Source organism: Corvus moneduloides, chromosome Z (genome assembly GCF_009650955.1).
Source record: "Corvus moneduloides isolate bCorMon1 chromosome Z, bCorMon1.pri, whole genome shotgun sequence".
Lineage (NCBI taxonomy): Eukaryota > Metazoa > Chordata > Aves > Passeriformes > Corvidae > Corvus > Corvus moneduloides.
The window spans coordinates 51,591,924-51,611,083 of NC_045511.1; the positions used below are offsets into that span (position 1 = coordinate 51,591,924).

Below are 19,160 nucleotides of genomic sequence, written 5' to 3' on the forward strand. Positions count from 1 at the left end.
AATTGACATTTTCCCAGTTCATTTTTATGTTCCTAATTATGTCTCAGTGCAGCCAGCTTTGACCTGCTGTGTATCAATAAGCATTTAAGTCTGAACCCCTATTTTTTAGCCAGTGGCACCCACTTCATTAATGAATGCTCTCTTCGTCAACTGAAGACCTACTGCTGACCAAGACAACCCAAAGTCCTTCTAGACAGAAAGGGAATTTATCTCTTTATATTTCATGCTGTTCCATTTCCATCCTCATTATACTCACTTAGCAACTATTCAGCTCTGCCACCCTCAACCCCAATTACTCAGTTCAAGCAGTAGTTGCAGTTTTCCCTCTGTTTTTATGGTTGCACTATCTTACAGAGAAAACTCAACTACTGCTCGAATCTCATGAGCAGCTGGAAGTGAATTTTAATTTCTGTACTAACTCAGTTCAAGCACTACCTAACTGAATAGCCTGTGTTTCATGAGACTGTAGGAACCAATAAATCTATTCATTTGAGGACTTTTTGAAAGCTTTTATATTTCCGGTCAAACTGAAAAGGCTTCAGAAAATAACAAATAAAGCTGTTATGAGATAAAAAAACCTACACTGAAGCAAGATTTTCAGCTTTCCTGGAAACAGGCAAACCTGTTTGTGCAAGGGTATGTAAAGGGAGAGAGTCTCTGCTCCCTTATGGGTATCTGATCAAGGACCTTTCCCATACCAAAGGGTGTAACAGGTAAAGAGGGAGCAACAAACAACAGTACAGAGACCAAACCCAATAGGTGAACTAACAGAGGCAAAGACAAGAAACAAACCTAAATTATGGGTTATTAAAAAACCACAGGCAAATTGGAAGAGTTCCAACAGATGGGAGTGCAAACCTGAGGGTCTGAGGTGTCCAAGGGGGTTGGTGTAGCTGTGCAGATGCGTGAAGGATGTGCAGGAGTGAGGATGGGGAGGTAGTGGACAGTGGTAGACAGCAAAGGGTACAGAAGGGGCCAGTTACTAATAAAAGACAGACAGCACCTTGTAAAGACAGCAGTTATGCACAGCGAGAAAGGTTCCTCTTCCCCTTTTCCTAAGCAAAAGCCATATTGTCCTTCAGTAGTGAAGATACCCCAATGAGGAAAGAACTTAAGATCAAAAAATTATCAGCGGCTACTAGATTTTCATGGCTTCACCAACTTGTTTGAAGTGCTGATAAATCTCCCTGGCTTAAAGCAGTCACATCCTATACAGCTAAAGATACACACACAGCCATGCTAACCTGAAGTGACACGACAGAACTGGGATATCTTTTAGTTTTACTTTGCTTCATGCCTGTTAAGTGTTTAAAGATGTAAGCTTTCAGAGTGGATGATGGTAATGTCCAGACTGATCTTTCTCCTCCTATCTTCTGTTTTGACTCCACTTGGTAATCACTAATTGCCATGGAAACCACTATGTGCACCTGCACTTATGTCATTTTTCCCAATCAGACAGACGTGTCAGGGAGATTAATACTTCTGTTTAAACAAGCAACCTTATATGGGGAAAGAAAGCAAGACCTTCAAACTCTACAGGTTCTGCAGCTAAAAATCTTTGTTATCCTCATCTTTTGAGCTACAAGATACAAGTAAAGGGTACTTCAGCATAAAAAAAATTATACTATGATACTTAGAGGGTATGTCAGAGTTGAGAATATATTCGAGATTAAAAAAAACCCCCTCACATTATATAGAAAACTTCCCACTTCCCTTCCCACTTCACTTCAGAATCTGAAAAACACTTGCCCTCCAAAAGCTGTCATCTTCCCCTAGGAACTGCTTTTGTAGTTTGTCAACTTCTGCATGTCAGACATAGCTCACGCAGGTAATACCAAGACTCAGACAAAAAAGATGCCTCTGTCCTGCTTTTTTTCCATGCAGTGCCCCACAAACTTACCCCCTCTCCTACTGCTACTTCTTGACATAACATTTCCACTTACTTTCCTTTTTTACCTCTTTACCAGACACTGCAGAAAAGTAGTTTTTTTAAGTGCTTCAAATGTTTGGTTACAAAGGAAGGGGTGAATCCATGGTTTGATTTCAGAGGTGTAGAACCCTTAATAGACTACAGAGTTAACAGCCAGATACTCCGCATTTCTGGAAAAACAGACAATGCCACCGCCACCTTCTGGTATCCAGCAAAGGAGTTCTAAAGGGGTAGTTCTAAAGGAGTATTAGTAGCTGTTGAAGATTTAGACTTACTGGAACTAGAAAACAGTGGAAGACTTGAAGCCCTGTGTCAGAGAAAAAATAATTATTACAAAGTGCAAGCAGAAGAGAATGACCATGCAGACATATTTTTCACTTCTTTGCCTGTATATCTGAACAAGATACCAAGATGACAAGGCAATCCTAGAAACTTTTACTTAAGTAAACTTGAGAAATATTGTACCTACAATTCCAGTCACACCATATAATAGATACGTAACACAAAACTCTCTAACCTTAAAGAGTTTTTACATATGCCATTGCATTGTAATATCCCAGTGCCCCTGCTTAATAAAATAAAAACCCAACCCCAACCACACACTCTGACAGTTCAACCTCCTTTTATATTAATATGTATTAATTTAATACATTATTTAAATGAACCTCAGAACTATTTGGATTACAGCCTGGAATGAAAGCTCTTTATAGAGCTACTGATTGCCCTGATATACAAGGACTGGAAGCAAATTTACTGCAGCATTCACTCAAGACAATGAAAGAGATCTAAACGTCTAAGTCAGTTTTGACAAAAAATGAACTTTTTCATAAATGAAATCACAGAACTGTACATGAAGTAGAATACTATTTGAAGAGCTTAACTGCAGATTGACACTACGGATCCAGCTGTTAATGCATATGTATTTGCATAATTAGAAAGTTTACAAAAGTAACGAACATACCTCAAGTATCTTGTCATCCAGTTCAGATCAGCGGTCAGATTAGGGAGGATTCTTCTTCAGGTAGTCTCATAAAATTTATACAGCAAAATTTATGTTCTAAAGGCAGTCAACTGGAATCAAAGTACCATGTATAGTAGTACTTCTATATTACATCTATCTTTAATATGAATCAAAGAAGATTTTTTTTAAACGCAAGAGGTCAATTACCTGCTTTTAATATCTGTGATATCTTTTCCCATCAGTTTTAACAGCACAGAAATTGTATGGAACTTGGAAAGACTGGCACAAGCTCTTCCAGTTGATTCCGGATTTTAAAAAAGGTAAGCACATCACAGAACATCATGCTGTAATTTTAAAAAGTTACAGAAACATAAGCAGCAATCAGCTGTCCAAGTTCTGTGCAACTCTAGACAGTATAGCCAGCTGTCTATTGCCAGAAAGAAATATCTTATAAAGAAGAACTAACTGCTGTTCATCTCCATCCTTTCAGAAACTAAGCTTGAACAAAGACCTAAGAAAGCATTTGAAAAAGGTGTTAAGTGTCAGTGTTTAAAAGAACTAAAAGTTAAGTCTGCTGTCATCACCTAATTTACAAGAGAAGATTAAGCTCCTGCCAAAGGAAGTGTATCTCTGGAAAGAGATTAGCAAGAATTAGGAGCGGTGTCTATTGCACAAAAAACAAAAATGGAGCTCAGTGTTGTCAGAAAACAAAGGTTTTTTAGGAGATGAAAAGTTTATTTATAAACTGCCAACATTTAACAAAAACAGTATTACACTATTTTCCATTTTCTACAGAAATACAATAACTTACAGCAGTGCTTAGTCTATTTTGTCACTAATACATATAAAAACAAATCTGCTGATAAATAAGTGAGAAAAATCTGTTTATCAACCACCACCACTAAAATTGTACCTGTAAATTTTGGAAGACATCTGCATAGAATAGTTAGAACCTGTAAGGGTGCTCTTTTTTATTTTGTAAGTCATTTTGTACTACTAGGATATGCAAAAATTTAATTACCATGCAATACAAAATATTTGAGATAAACAAGGTAAAACTCAGTGTGCACAACTGGAAAACAGTGCTAAGATGCCTTTCTACGTTTCTAACTAGACATCAGGAAAACGCATCTTTTATATGGTGGAATTTCCAATTCCCTTCACAGCAAAACCAGATTTATAACCATGAAAATCTCTACTTGGCCAGGCTCCACTGAAGAAGGATTTAAAGCGTGGTGGAAGTTATCTAGTACTAGATAACAACAAAAATGTAGAACATCTTAAATCAACATTACATAGATGCATTTTACAAAATAGATTAGCTGTTAGCTAGTGATAAGCATTTGTGAGATGGAAGGCTGACAAACGTGCAGTTCATTGTTGACCATAAATGTAGACAGCAAATCTGGAGAACAGCAACACTCACTTGAGCAGCACTCACTGTTTGTTAAGACATTCCTGTTCAATATTCCATCAGTTATCACACGGCACTTAAAACCTCACCAGTCATCCCTAAATATCTTGCATGAACCTTGAGCACTGGTATCTGTTTGCTATTGATACGCAATACTTCCAAAACTAAAGTGTTATCCTGGTTTGCACACAGGTATATTGTATGAAACTTTCTGCCACTAGAGAGGATGAAAAATTGTGGAGGCAGGGGAGAGTATGGGGGGTACTGAGCTGGGGCAGGAGGTGAGGGAAAGAGAAAGAGAGAAGGAGAGGGGAGAACAGAGGCAGAAAAAAAACAGAGGGGAAAAGGAAGCTTTCTTAGCTACTGATACCCTGTAGTACCCTTAGTTTTTCTGTAGCTGCCTTTTTAAACCTGTAACATTCTATAACCTTAATAGCTCCTTTTCCACAGTGCTAATGAGTATACACTACACTGACTGGGATTTTTTATTGAAGCCATAAATACGACCATCTGTGAAAGACAAACAAGTCCCTTACATTTCATCACACCAAATATGTCATGGCTATCAGGTAGTGGCTGATACGCTCTCCACAGCCTGATTTTATGTCAATGAAGTTGGTAGGAATTTTGAAACTCATTTCAACAGATGTAAAAAATAAAGCATTCAGATCGCAAACAAATAACCAGATCCTGCAAATTACTTCTACACAAGGAGCCTGGCAGGTTTATTACTTGCTCCTTTCTGATTTAATGAACACCCAAAATTAAGTAAAAGAAGATTGCTCATATCAACTACGGGCTTCCTTACGTATTCGTTATACCTAGCGGCTAGTAAGAAAAAACGAAAATAAAGAAAGCAAAAAGTATATGAGAGAAGCTTTTTTAAGCTTTGCATTTAGGATGATGAGCAATACTTTCAGTAATGCCCTGTGATTTCAGGTGCTCATTTTAGAACACTTAGAATGAATTACATTGTCTATGAGAAAACAGGAAGGGTGCTAGCATTTTCCAGTAAAACTGATTCCTTTAAGGAAAGCTCTCAAATCCAGTAACTCGAAATCAGGAGACATTCAAAATTAGGAGGAATTCTGAAAATATTTTATGTGATTTATTTTTACAAAAAAGATCATGAGAAAAATACTGAAAATAAAGTACCAAAAAGACTACTTGTTGTTTGTATTTAAATACCAATTTAAGTCACTAGTTCATGTTTGATATACTTTTCTCAGTCTCCTGTGATGCTAAAGCACTCATCCTAAACATGCCTGTCTAGTTCCTTTCTGGAGGACATGAAAAGTAGCCTCTGGGTATTCACTGAGCACCCCCAAATTTTCCCAGCTTGCAAGACCTTACAAACTCTTTCACAGTCTCAAATACTCTCTACAAGCACTGGGAATAAACACCACCACTAATGATTTGGTTGGTGTGTGCAGGCACTTGCCCAAGTATCATGAAACTCAGGCAGATGAAGACAAAGAGAGGAAGCAATAGATCCCGCTGCTTTCAGCAAACAACCTGGCACTGACCCTGCTAGAGTCAGACTCAGGACAGGTCATCCATGGAACAGTCTGTTAGCAGATAGCCAAATGTGGGTGATTTTTGCAGCGTTCACAGGACATAAATACAGTTCCACCATCCATCCATTCACTCACACATGCATACTTATTGTGGGAGAATAAATACAGATAATTTACTCACAGACAAGCTCTCTACTGATTACAAAAAAGAAAAAAAAAAAGAAAATAATCCCCATCTGACAGGAATTCATCCTATGACAAAGTAAGACCAGCGAAAAACAAAATTAATGCTTTACATTCACTATCCTGTAGAACACTGTCATTTAGCAAATTACCTTCCAGTGTCTTACTGTCCTGTCATAATTTTAGTCTTTCTGCTACAAAATTTATGATTTATCTAATTTATCTTGGAAATCTACACAAAATTTACAATGGTCACAACTGGGCATCTGAGAATTTTTCATAGAAAAAATATTGCAAAATATTATGTTTAAAACTAGTTGTATATCCCCCTAATAAGAAAGCTATGAGAATTAAGTATTTTTGCACATACCTTGATAAAATAAACATTTCCCTACATAGAATAGTACTTTGATGAACATGATGGTGTTACAAAATTAGTGTTTAATGGCTCACATGGACACTGTAGTGCTGTCACTACCTTGGATCTTAATGCTACTTAAAAATATTTAAGACATCTATTATTTTGATTAAATAAAATAAAGAGAAAGTGTGTTCCCAAGCACACTTTTCAAGACAACTACCCAGTTTTAAATGTAGCCATTTCAAAAAAGAAAAACTGATACAAAAGGGAATGAACATAGTAAGTATAAATACATTTTGCCTTCTAAAAACAAACTCTGGTACCTCGTATCATTTATGTGATTTTTTTTTTTAACAACAGGTTAAAAAAACCACAATCCTTTTATCTGCTCATTACATGCAGCCATTCAGGAAATCTTACTGTATTAATGATGTACCCATTTCATAACTTTATTCACAATTAACATACAGGTGTACCTCATCCAAGAAAAGCTCTTTGTTTCACCATAATTATATTCCATTCAGAAAATGTCCCGTGAAGAAAATATGCACCTCACTGTGGGTTCTCCCCACCTCTGTCTATACAGTAGGATGTACAGCAGGTTCCAGATGGTGCAGATAAAGATGTTTAATAAACCAGACTTCAGTTAAGAGTTCTGTTTTTCAGAATAACTCTGTTGCATGTAAGAGTTTGACACCTATCAAAAAAGACTTAGCATTCAGAATCCTAACAAAAGGTTTTTAAACATTGAATCTAAGATCTATGGTGCATCAACACAGATGCTGTAAAAAAGCTTCCCCATCATTACAACATACTTTGAGATACTAACTACTCTACTGAATACTACTAGGAAACTCAGAGAAGAAATCCAACAATTGTCAGGAGCTTCCTACAAGACTGCAACAGTAATTCAAGATACAGAATAACAATATGAAGCAGGTGAGATGGTAAGGTCTACTGTAAATCACTGGGTACAGTGTTAACATGTGGGTAGATTATAAAATACTATGCTAGACAAAAAAAATAATTAAAAGCCAGTTATTACATGTTTAGCTTTTTTTTTTTTTTATCAATAATTATAAACTGTAAAAATGCACCCTAATTCACTACAATAGACTATGCCCTGAGAAGTAACATTACACACTAAGCAAAAGCCACTAGGAAGTGTCAGGTCTGCAGTTCAAAAGCATAATATATGGAATTCCCTGGAAGCACATTTCCTCCGTTTTTCAGCAATACAGTTGCTTCTTCGGAGGAAAAGACTAGTGAAAATTTATGCTAACTCTAGTTTTTCCAACTTCAATTTTTTTTTTTCCTTTCTCCTTCAAACTCTCCCTGGAAAACTTGTTGGATTCATAGATACAGCTCTTGCTTTTCACATCTGAAAGAGGATATAGGCCTAGCATGAGGTTCTGAAATAACTGAGCCTGATGAACTCCACTTAAGGACATCAGTCAAAGTACTTTTTGGGAGGTAGTCAGAGTTACTCAAACACAAAATTAGGCCACCTCACCAATGCTTTGCTACATTCTTCTTTGCTGGTTGGAAGAACAGAGAAGAGGCTGAGAAGAAAACATAGCTCTGAGTACACAGGGAAAATTATCTTAAGACAGGGACATTGAACTTCCTTTGAAACTACCTTGAGTGTTAAGTGCATTTGAGAATTGGCGAGTTACACCCTTTTCTTTGTATCTGACACTGATAAAACAGTAAGAACTAATTATAAATACCTGTCATCACCCAACAAGTGCAAAGATGCATTTAGAAGTGGTATCTACGTTTCACTGTCAGTTCACTGCTTTTTCCAATATTGTTCTAGGAGATACAATTCAGCAGTTGTGGGTTTATCTCCCCACACTGTAAGTGCAATGGTTCACCTCCTACTAGATTTAAAAAAAAAACCCAAAGAGCACTCTTCCCTTACACAAGGCAAAACAAAACTAAGCAAACAACAACTTGTCCAAAAATTTAATCATCAATTCTCTAAAGACTCACAACTTAAATTATTCTCTGGTACTCACATTTTCTCAGTGTATATGTTTTTGAAAAAGTATGCTTTTTGAGTCTGGTTATGCAGACAAATCTTCCCCGAACCCTTAGTTTCTGTTCATCATTATTATACAGTACTGTTTTGAAAATTCATTAACTATCTGCTTAGGAAAAAAATCACTCCCATCCATAAAGTCTAGCTACACATTCTAATTAATCAGCACCAGAACAAAACTGGAAATGCCAGAAATTTTGATTATAAGACAAAAATCTAAGCTTTCTCACTATATTATCACCTTGCTTATTTGTCTTAAAAGCAAATTACATACAAGGTAATTAATCAAATAGTATAAACTGACAAATTACTTTATCCCCTATTTAAATTACACATGGATTTTGTTGTGTAAAGAACATGTAAGCAGGCAATAAAACACAAATACACAGACATGAGTACATTAACAAATACTAATCAGAGCAGTTATAACAATGCATTCCAATAACTTCATATAGATTTGTTATTGTAGCTATCTTTAATGCTGCATGTTTCTCCAGTGACTGTAACACACAAGACAAACAAAATGCCAGTGAAATAACAGTTACTGTATTTAGCAGCTGAGAATTTACCACTTAAAACATGATTCCTTCTATTCCAAATTCTGTAGTTTAAAATTACATTTGTTCCTCGAAACCCTTTGTTTCTATTACAAATTTCTACAAAGACTAATCCAGTGAACAAAAAGAACCAATTCAAATGACACATACTACAGCAGAAGACAAAATTAGTAAAGATGCTGAACTTTATAGGATGATGTTTACAGATGTACGAAGTTTGATTTTATATTTGAAGAAACTTCAGAGAGTGAGAGCCTTGTATTCTGCAGCTTCTGCTGGACACTTTCTCTTCAGGAATGTTCACTGACTACGTTTTTAGTCTCAGATCTCCAAAACACAAGACAGCTGAAATGCCTTATGTAAAGTAGTCATGCTCAGTATGTTAACCACCAATGGCCTAAAGTCACTTTCTTTTTTTTCAAGCAGTGCCCAAATGGGACTCTGCAGTAATACCATGTGGTTAGACAGGCATGCTGCAAAGATCACAGTTCCAGAACTTCAAATCAGTTTTGAGCTTAATGCAGTAGGCTAGAAGGATCTCTTCAATAATTTTGCGCATGAGGCTTCAGGACATTGAAAGTCTGAAGCAATTTAGGTATTATTTTCCTCTTTCACACAATTTATATTGTTACCATTAAAAAACTAAAGCACAAATTTAACAGCTTACTGTCAAACAGAAAGATATGACTTGTTTCAATTTCACTGTTTAGTTTTCTGGTCCATAAACATTTCTAAATGTAACTGTTCTAACTGGTTAAAAAGTAAAGCGTGGGGGAATATTTCCATCAGGTGCAGACTTTAAAAACCCACTCTTATGAGTTATACTACAGCCATCAGTGTTATGCAAAAGTAATAAGAATATCAGCACCATCTCTATTCAGTTTTCAGAACATTTTCCAAGTACTAAAATTCAACACAACTCTATTAAGTTACATAGGACCAAATCTTGTCTTCCTACAAGAATGCATCACTTGTGCTGACATGAACAGGAACTACACGTGTATATGAGGGCACCTGCTTAAATGTTTATGATGTCAAGTTCAATAGCGCAGAACTTCCACAGTACAGCTCTAAGAATGCTAAGACTCCAGATTAGGTTCTAGAAGAACTATATAATGGGTTTCAAGTCAGATTCTAATATTAGTATTTTCTTCTGAAAGCCTCAATCATTCCAGTGCAAGAAGAGAGCATCTCTTCCCTTCCACAGTTCAAGAAATTTTTCTTATCATGCTCCCACTTCCAAGATTGCTCCTATCACTAATATTTTTCTCATAAACAGGTAATTTTTGCCAAGGTAAATGGAACGCACAAATACATTACTAAGTAATCTAGGACCAAGAATCTGATCTTTAATAACATCGCCCCCTTGACTTCACACTTTCCAGGTTCATATGAGTCATTAATGGGATACTGTTAATTAAGCTGACCCAGGCTACTACACATACTTTAATGTATCATCCACATTCAATAAACACCAGGTCCTCTGAGATGCATAGAAGTTCTTGCTCAAGTTAAGTTCTTAAGTTCAGACTTCTGTTTATACTTGAACCTACCCATTTCTCAGTGATCACTGAGGTGACATCTTATGACAAAACCATTCTCTCAAGCCAATTCCACATTGCCTTCAGACAACAATTACATTCTTCTGCAACTAAAACCATCAACCAAACCAAGACAGCATCCCATAGCACCTCAAAACAAACGACCATGTAATACATCCCTACCTATGGAGGGGCAGATGTGGATGCCTCTGAGACAAAGCTTTGACACAGAGATGCTCAAGCCTAGATCAGTCTTACCTAGGTACGGTAAACAGAACAGTGTACATTTAGAAATGTCAATGTTAGCAACTTTGTGCCTGAAACGAATCATGAACATACTCTCAAACAATACAGGTGGTCTGTTCTCACTTTGAGATGCAACAGTAAATCCCATTCATCAAACTACTTAGAAGTGTGGGAAGTTCACATTTTGAGCGCTTTTTTTGATTCAAAGTGATACCTTTTGAGCACACTACCTGTGTTTTTTCTCCCTCATGTTTCTTTGCCTAACAGAAACAGCATCTTGAAAGTTATCGTCAAGAGGCATTTGGGGCAGGAGATATATAAAGCAATTCTGGCAAGGACACCAACTTAAAAATCTAATGCTCCCAGAGAAAAGTTTGTTTTTAAAAGAGGCGATGTTGCCATTGTACAGACTTCTACAATTGCAGAATGTTTCCCCTGGGTCTGTGGACCAGCACAATTCTACTAGTGTAAAAAATCCCTTTTACAGACAAGTTCTAAGTAAATTACAAAATACACCATCCACACTTGATTTCAAATTCCCTTAAAATTTACAGTTATGTAAACAGAGGTGTATGGTTGGAGTAGAGCTCTTAAGGAAAAGTAAAAAAGGAAAAAAAACCCCGAAGACTGTGGCTCTGCAAAACAACAAAAGGGAATAGTTAGCTCCCCCCTGCTGCCACTTTTTTTTTAACTGAATAGTCTCAATGACCAGTTGGAAGAGTTACTTTTTACTCCCTCCAATACTGGACTTGTAGGGTCTTGGTTAAATACAAGTTACCAATGTGTGATTTAGCAGGGTGAGAATCTGTAGTGTAAATAATACATCCAGAGACGTGTATCAAGTATGATTAATTCTGGATTGTTGAAATAAAATAAATAAATAAACACCAAGTAAGAAATGAAGGTAAAGTAGTCTGTTTTAAGAAAACTATTTCCAAATACAGCCAAATACAGCTCTGACTGTAAGTGACTGTGTGTTTGAACTATTTTCTGCCACACTTTCCTGTATCTACTCATCAGGATTTCAACCTCATAGACTTTCCTATCAAGCTAATGTGACAATTGATAAGCAAACAAAAACCCAGTTAAAACAGTAAAAGGCATGATGGCTTCAATACTGTTACTGGAGCCTTCAGAATGAAACATTGTATTCCGGTGTTCCACCAAAGACTGCTACACAAAAATAATAGCACTCACCAAATATAGTCTGGATCCAGTAAGGTATTAGCATGATGCCATATAGGAACAACCTGGAAACACATTTAGCTGATACTGACAGATTCTCCCATTCTTTTTTCAGACACTGTTTCACAAGCATTTCAAACTTTTTTTTCTTTTACCTCAATTTTTTTTTAAGTTGAATGATACAAAGTCCACGTTAATGCAGAAGTTAAAAAATAAGAAAATGCCATGGTAGGAAGCTGACAAGAGTGATTTCTTAGAAGATTAAGGAACAAACTGCATTTGCTTAATAAAAATCTATGCCAGTTCTTTAACAAGTGATAGACTTCTATTCTGAAATTGAACTTTAGGACTGACCATCTGTCATAGGTTAGCAAGCATAGCCCCGGAAGGGACGTCCTTGCTAAGGGGTGCTTACAGTTTCCTCTGGGACCTGATAGAACCTATCAGCTGGCCAGTTTGAATATGGACAATTCTCTAAGCCACTTAGAGTTGTGACCGCCTCTGTGATCCACATTTAAGAATAGGCAAACTCCCCCTCCAAGCTCTCTCTCGTTTCCGGAGCTGGCACAGGTGGCTGCGGGCCCCGTGTGGGGGCCAGCGGGCCCGGCCAGGCCCTGCTTGGGCCAGGCCGGGCCGGGCCACGGCCATCCTGGAGCCGATGGACCTGTTCCAGCCGTGGAACCCCCCCACTGCCTTGCCGTGGGCAGCCGGAGCGGCTCGGCTCTCCCCCCTCTCCACTGCGATAAGAAAAATTCAACATTCCAGCTGCAAAGCTGCAAGGCCGAGGTGAGAGTAACCCTTTTATTGCTGTGAAGAGCTGAAAACCTGAGGGAAGAGAGAGAGGAGATGCTTAAAGCTGAAATTCTGTTGTGAAGCTATGATATATCAGAGTATCCTGTTGTAATTTCATGAAGATATGGGGGGTGGAGTGTTCAGCTCGTGAGCAAAAGCACCTGCGCTGAGATAGGCAGATGCTGAGGCAGCTGTAATTTCATGAGAAGTTTGGACAGGGAGAGATGAACCAGATGAGGACTTTTGCTCCAAACGGGAAAGGAGAAAACCTCAGTTCCTAGAGATCCTCCAGAGATAGTCCTAACGATGAAGATGATGAAGACCCTTTGCTCCCAGGGAAGGAGAAGGGCCTCTGTTTTTGTTTCTGAACGGCTCAACCTTAAAACTGTACCCCAAAAAACTTCAAGAGTGGACCCTCGAAAGCAGTTGCGGGAAAAGCTGCAAGTCGGGGGAAAGGACTCACACGCAGGCAGAGAGACTCCTCTTCCTAAATGGACTGAACAATATTTGGAAGTGGGCGGCTGTCTCGTTGTGATAACGTTTTCATAGCATGGGCAAGAAGAGACTTCTCTTTCTAAATGGACTGAACAAGGTTATTATGGAAGTGGTAAACAGACTGAACATCCTAAGGGTTGTCTTTTTACATTGTCAGTGGGATAAGGGAGGAAGGTGGGGGGAGGAGGAGAGTTCTGAAGGTGGTATAATTTTTTTTTTCCCTCTTTTAGGTCTGTTAATAAACTTCTTTATATTCTTTCAAGTTTGGTGCCTGCTTTGCATTTCTCCTAATTCTTATCTCACTGCAGATAAACAGTAATGAGTATTTTGGACCAAACCACTACACCATCAAAAGAGAGAGAAACACAGAGTTAGCTAACACTTGCAACCAAGACATGCATTTGAAAAGAGAATATTGCACTAAGAGAAGAACCCTGAAAGCTTTAAACGCTTCCTTCACTGACCTAAAAAAGTAACCAACCATTTTCTATAAGCAGTAGCAAACCTGACTTGGTCCACATCCCTACAAGTTGATAATACTTTATCAACAAACCGGTATTCCATTTCTGGACCAAGAGAGTCCTGCACAGGAGCACGCTTCAGGCGTTTTGTTTCTTGGGTATAACCTTGTTTGCTACTGGATTCATTCAAACCATCAACATCCATAGCTTGTGCCATGTGACTTGTTGCAGGACCATGGTGGGAATTATTCAGAGTTTCATCACCGCTGTCCACAGATGATACCACTGCACTCAGGAGAGGAAGTTTGTTGCTTAAGTGCTGTTGAAGGTAGAATACACACCTTCTTCAAAGGAAAAGGAAAGAAAAGAAGAAAAAAAAGTCATGCACTGAAAATAACCTGCTGTTGCTGCTGAACTGTTTCAATTCATTTGCCATCCCACTAGACTTCCCTCAAAGACACAAATCTGCTGTCTCTGCTCATGCTCTACTAGAAAGGCTCCACGTCACTTTAGCAAATCTGCTGTTACCTAGTCAGGAACCTGCACCCAGCTACTAAAGCAGAAATTTTCTGCAGCCAATCTTCCATCTACATTTTGCTCATTTTTTGTTGTTTAAACATTTAAAGTGCGAGGAGGCTCATTAACAGCATTGTGTGTGTCTTGTACAAATTAAAGAGACAAGTGGAGCTTACACCACAAGATATTTAAGCCAAATCAAACTTCCCATGCATTAGTTCTGATTATGCTCTTGAACATTTTCCAAAGGCTTAATACATAATAGCTTAAAAAATCTTTTATTGAGTGGTACTTTCTAAAAACAGAACAATTTGTTTGGAAATATCACATGAAGAATCATCCACAAATCAGAAGGAAACACTTTTAACCAAATCCTCTTACCTATGACACCACAATGTTTCATGCCCTGGGTAATTATCAATCAGTTCAGTGCAGAGCTCCATCTCTTCATCTAAACGGCAGGGGAGATCCACACTTTGCTCCTCTGCACAGGCAGCTTCTGTCCCTGCACTCTCTTCCCGCTTCTGAAGGCTAGGGTTTTGTTCATTTACCATTTGATTTTGTACCAGTATGTTATTGTCAGTCACTGTTCTGCGTATCAAGGAATTGAGTAAGAACTGGCGGTAATGAAATCCACTGTGGTCCGAGACATGCATGGATACCCAATATTTAGTGGATGAAAGTTCATCGAGGAGAACCTGAAACAAAATTCAGCGCGAGTTATCATCCAGTAAAAAGGAGGAACCTACCACCACTGCTTCTGTATTAAGGTAACCTCTTGTTTGGGGATTTCAGCCACTGTGGTAATAGTTTAAGAACATACAGAAAAATGATATATCACTGAGCCTTTTCCACTGTGTGCTGAAAAGCATCTCGGCATCCCAGCAGGAAACAAATTAATACTTCTTCCAAACTCTGAAAAGGCAGGCTTTTCAGAAACCTGCCCACAGGCTGACTGGGAAAAAACCCAAACCACTTATGATATGAAATAAGCAATGGTTTAAGAATCTCAGAATGTTTAGCAATAAATACTACTTAGAGAAGGCAGAAACTACAGTGCTATTAGGTTTAAGAATTTTAGTTTTTACCCAGCAGATTGTGGGTGTCAGAAGATGGGTGAGTTGCTTAAAAAGAATAAAACCCAAACTTAATTTACACCTTCATTTTCCATGAGAGAATGTCAACCACAGCATTACGTTTAAAGTCCTAGGGCCTGTGAAATACAAAACTACTTGTCCATAATCAAGTTGTTTGATTTTACTACTGAAGAACCCCTAGAAAGGCTTCCACAACAACTCTAGTAAATAGTTAAATGCCAACTACAGTTCTGTTTTTAACACTGCTGGCTCCTATGAATTGTCTCTTAATTCTGAGTGCTTTTAAACGTTCAAAATTCATTTCCGGAGAGAAATGCAGGTTTAGCTACCAGACAAAGCTTCTTTTACTTTGCTTTCTCTGTTAGAGCCAGTGATTTGGTTTCTTTTTACAGGCCTTAACACCTCTTTCCTCACACTACTTCTCCTCTGGAGCTTAAACTATCCAAAGAGACCAACACTACCTTTTTCATTCACTTCTAAAGACTTTGAATATAATCTTACTGATATGCTCCTGCTTTTAATCTCTTCTCCTAAGCTACCTACATCACTTAACAGGACCAGCTGATGCAAAACAAGTTTCATAGGAAGAAGTCTTTCTTTTTGATACTGCAGCACAAAAGCCACAGACTCCCACAAAGAAAACCATGGAAACACACAAGGCCAGCTATACAGCTTTTTTGGGGGCATCTGATCTAAAAGAAATTGGAGCAAATACAATGCAAACAGTGTCTTCTACCCAAGACAGTCAACATGTTTTTCTAAATCCTGACAAAAGATACCAGCATTACCTTCCTTTTACACATCAGCAATCTCAAGTGAAGTATTAAGTAACAGTCCACACACAGTGTTCTTAAGGAGGCTAAAATTCCATGTCCAGATCTGGACTTTAACCATTAAGACCAGCTTTTCCCTTCTCAATTGAGCTTAGTATTTTAAACTTCTGAACTTTAAAATTTACGAGTCTGTTAAGAACAACATAAGGCTTAGAAAAATCAGATCAGCCTTTATTCAGCTGTGATAGGTACTACACACATTTATGCTCAACTGAGACCTTGGAAGAATCCAATTCATTTATGTGAAATATTTATAAGCTACAAATTTACAGGGGACCATCTTAATTACGCATTTTAACTCCCTGTACAAAGGCAACAAAATTATTCCCAGCATCACTCCTTATCTGAACCAGAATACCTCTTTCAAGAAAGCAACACAGAAGATTGCCATTAAAACCTCCTGAGATCTACAAAAAACAGAGCCTCCTATCTAGGAACCTTGGAGTACCAGTGGAAGATGCTTCAAACAACTGGAAGTAAAAGAAAAAGCCAGCTAATGTTTGAATTCCAAGAGGTTCTTTCTTAGGACTGTATGCTTTGCTTAGCGCTTTCTTACAAAGCCAGCTTTCTCCATTTCCATCTCTATCGGTACAAGCCCTTGTACAAGCCCTTTGTCACTGTTCTGTGAATAAAGAGGAAACTGTATGAAATTTCCTTCCTTCCCACTCTTGACAATCTCTTTCCTACCTCTGGTGGTGAGCTGGCTACCATGGAACTGGCAGCCTCCCCCAGAACAGGACATGTGTGTTCAGTGATCTTTGTCTTGACCTCTGGGTCTGCACTCCCTCTTACACCATCCCTGACTGACTCTTTGCTTGGTTGTTTTAGAGCACTTTTCCAACCATAAACTGCAGACAAAAACCTCCTCCCTGGTCTGGGACACTGGGGAAATGAAAAGGAACTGGGGAAACAAGCTTTTAAGGATAACTAGATAAATCCAGCAATGTCCAGTCGCAGAAACTAGTACCTTGGAGACCCAGTCATCTAAAAAAAACCTAAGGCTATACTGGGGATGGCTAGAAGAAAAACTACTTCGTGGCTCGTGAACATGCTGTGTTCTGGGCACCACACAAGAGAAGTGTTGCCTCATGACAATTACCCCACCACTTGTTTGCTTGCTCTCCATCCTGTAATTATGAAATTGAGTATTCCAAACTGAAGAAAACAAAAAAGTTTGTAAATCCTTGCTGAACTACATCCTATTTTTCTACCTGCATGATTTCACTGAAACAACACAGTGTGTGTTGCAGCGGGGATTACTGCAACATGTGTGAGACAGCAAGGCCCGTGGAAAAGAAATATGGACGGATTCTTGGTAGATGTTTCAGAGATGTTTATTTCTCCAGCCGCATGGCCGGAGCTCTGCTGAGGAACTGTTCCAGTCACGGGACCCGAGGGTCCTTCTGCCCGCGCAGGGAACACAAACCAACCCATGGGAACGAGGCTGAGCAGGGACAGGGAAGCCCCGTGTCTGTGCCCTCAGGGCCCCTCTCCCAGGGCTCCATGGCAGGGGTAGGAACCCCAGCAATGAATTTTAAGACTACACCCCTACCACTCTCTTACCCGGGTTCTTTAACTAATTACGCACCCACCTTTTAGTAGGTATCTGGAGCCTATGATCTAACGCTACTAACTCTACAGTCATGTGAGAAAGCTGACATCAGCCTTTCCAAGGCAAGTACTCCAGTAACAGAAAGATTATTCTTGACAAATCCTTGACTGATATTAATGAACGCTATTCAAACCCTACATAAACTTGCTAATGCCATTCAAATTCTGCAGCTAGAACAAATTGAAATTTATGTATTGAAAGAAGATAATGCTTTTGACTGTCTAGCATAAGAAAGAAGAAATATCTATATCCTTATGAGAAAATCTTCCTACTGGGCCAAAACCTTCTCCTCTAGCATTTTAAATCTTTTTCCCATAGACTGAGCTGAGATTCAGTCTGCAGTAGCATTAGGATTATCAAACAACAGAAAAAAACCAATCAAAATCCTATTAAACAGCCTACCTCTTGAAATCTTCCAAAGCAGGCCAACAGCTTCATTAATGATAAACTTGTTTTTAGAAGTCTATTTAAATGATAATTCAACACACAATTTATGTTTCTGGGCCTCTGCTTCCTTGTACACTTCAAACTGCAGGTCAAGTTTGCATTACAGCAGAAATATGGCCCTAACTAATACCGGTACTCATTAATTTCAGGCACCCTTGCAAGAACTAAATGGCCGTAGAATCAGTGATTGTTTTATTTGACAGTTTTTCAGTATGGTTCCAGTCTTGCACCTCAGTGAAATTTATCATACTTTTCAGATATTCAAACACAGAAATTGCCGAAGGTGCACCATGAGACACCATGCAAGTAAACAACCCATACAGAATGTGTAGGGATGGGGTCAGGATAGCCAAGGCAAAGCTGGAACAGGACTTGGCAAGAGGTGCAAAGAAGAAGAAGGGACTATGTAAGTACACGGGTCAGAAAAAAAAGACCAAGGAGAGTGTATGCTCACTGATAAGCACGAAGGGTGAATTGGTGGCAACTGATATGGAGAAAGATGAAGAACTTCTACTGAGGTCTTCATCTCAGTCTTCGCTGGCCTGGCAGTCAGGCCTCCCACTTCTCTCAAGTCCCTGATCCTCTAGATTCGTGTGCGGAGAAGTGAAGTCCCTCCCACTACAGGCAAAGAGCACATTCAGAACCACTTGAGGAAGCCGAACAGCCACAAGTATATTGGATCTGAAGACCCACATTACAGAGTTCTGAGGCAACTGGTTGATGTTGCTAAGCCACTGTCCATCATATCTGAATTCGGGGCAGTTAGGGGAAGTCCCCAGTTACTGGAAAAAAGGGAACTGGAGACCGGTAAGCCTCACCTCTGTGCCTGCCAAGATCATGGTGAAGATCCTTCCACAAGATACGCTAAGGCACATATGAGACAAGGAGGTGATACAAGGCAGCCAGCAATTGTGCCTGACCAATCTGGTGGCCTTCTATGATGGAGTAATAGCAGTGGTCAACAAGAG

General features: G+C 38.7%; 1 protein-coding gene across 2 annotated transcripts in view; it reads right to left on the bottom strand.

The window, feature by feature from the left end:
• Positions 1–13,515: 13,515 nt before the first annotated feature.
• The window catches only part of PTAR1 (protein prenyltransferase alpha subunit repeat containing 1), a 29,768-nt gene continuing 24,123 nt past the window's right edge, over positions 13,516–19,160 (bottom strand). Inside the window, exons 6-7 of one of the 2 annotated variants that reach the window (XM_032097180.1) lie at positions 14,585–14,901; positions 13,516–14,028 (exon numbers count right to left, since the gene is read on the bottom strand). In XM_032097180.1, the coding sequence (XP_031953071.1) occupies positions 13,683–14,028; positions 14,585–14,901 (663 nt within the window). In that variant the 3' untranslated portion in view covers positions 13,516–13,682. Of the gene's footprint in view, positions 14,032–14,584; positions 14,902–19,160 lie in introns of both variants that reach the window. The other variant, XM_032097179.1, reaches the window with a different exon arrangement.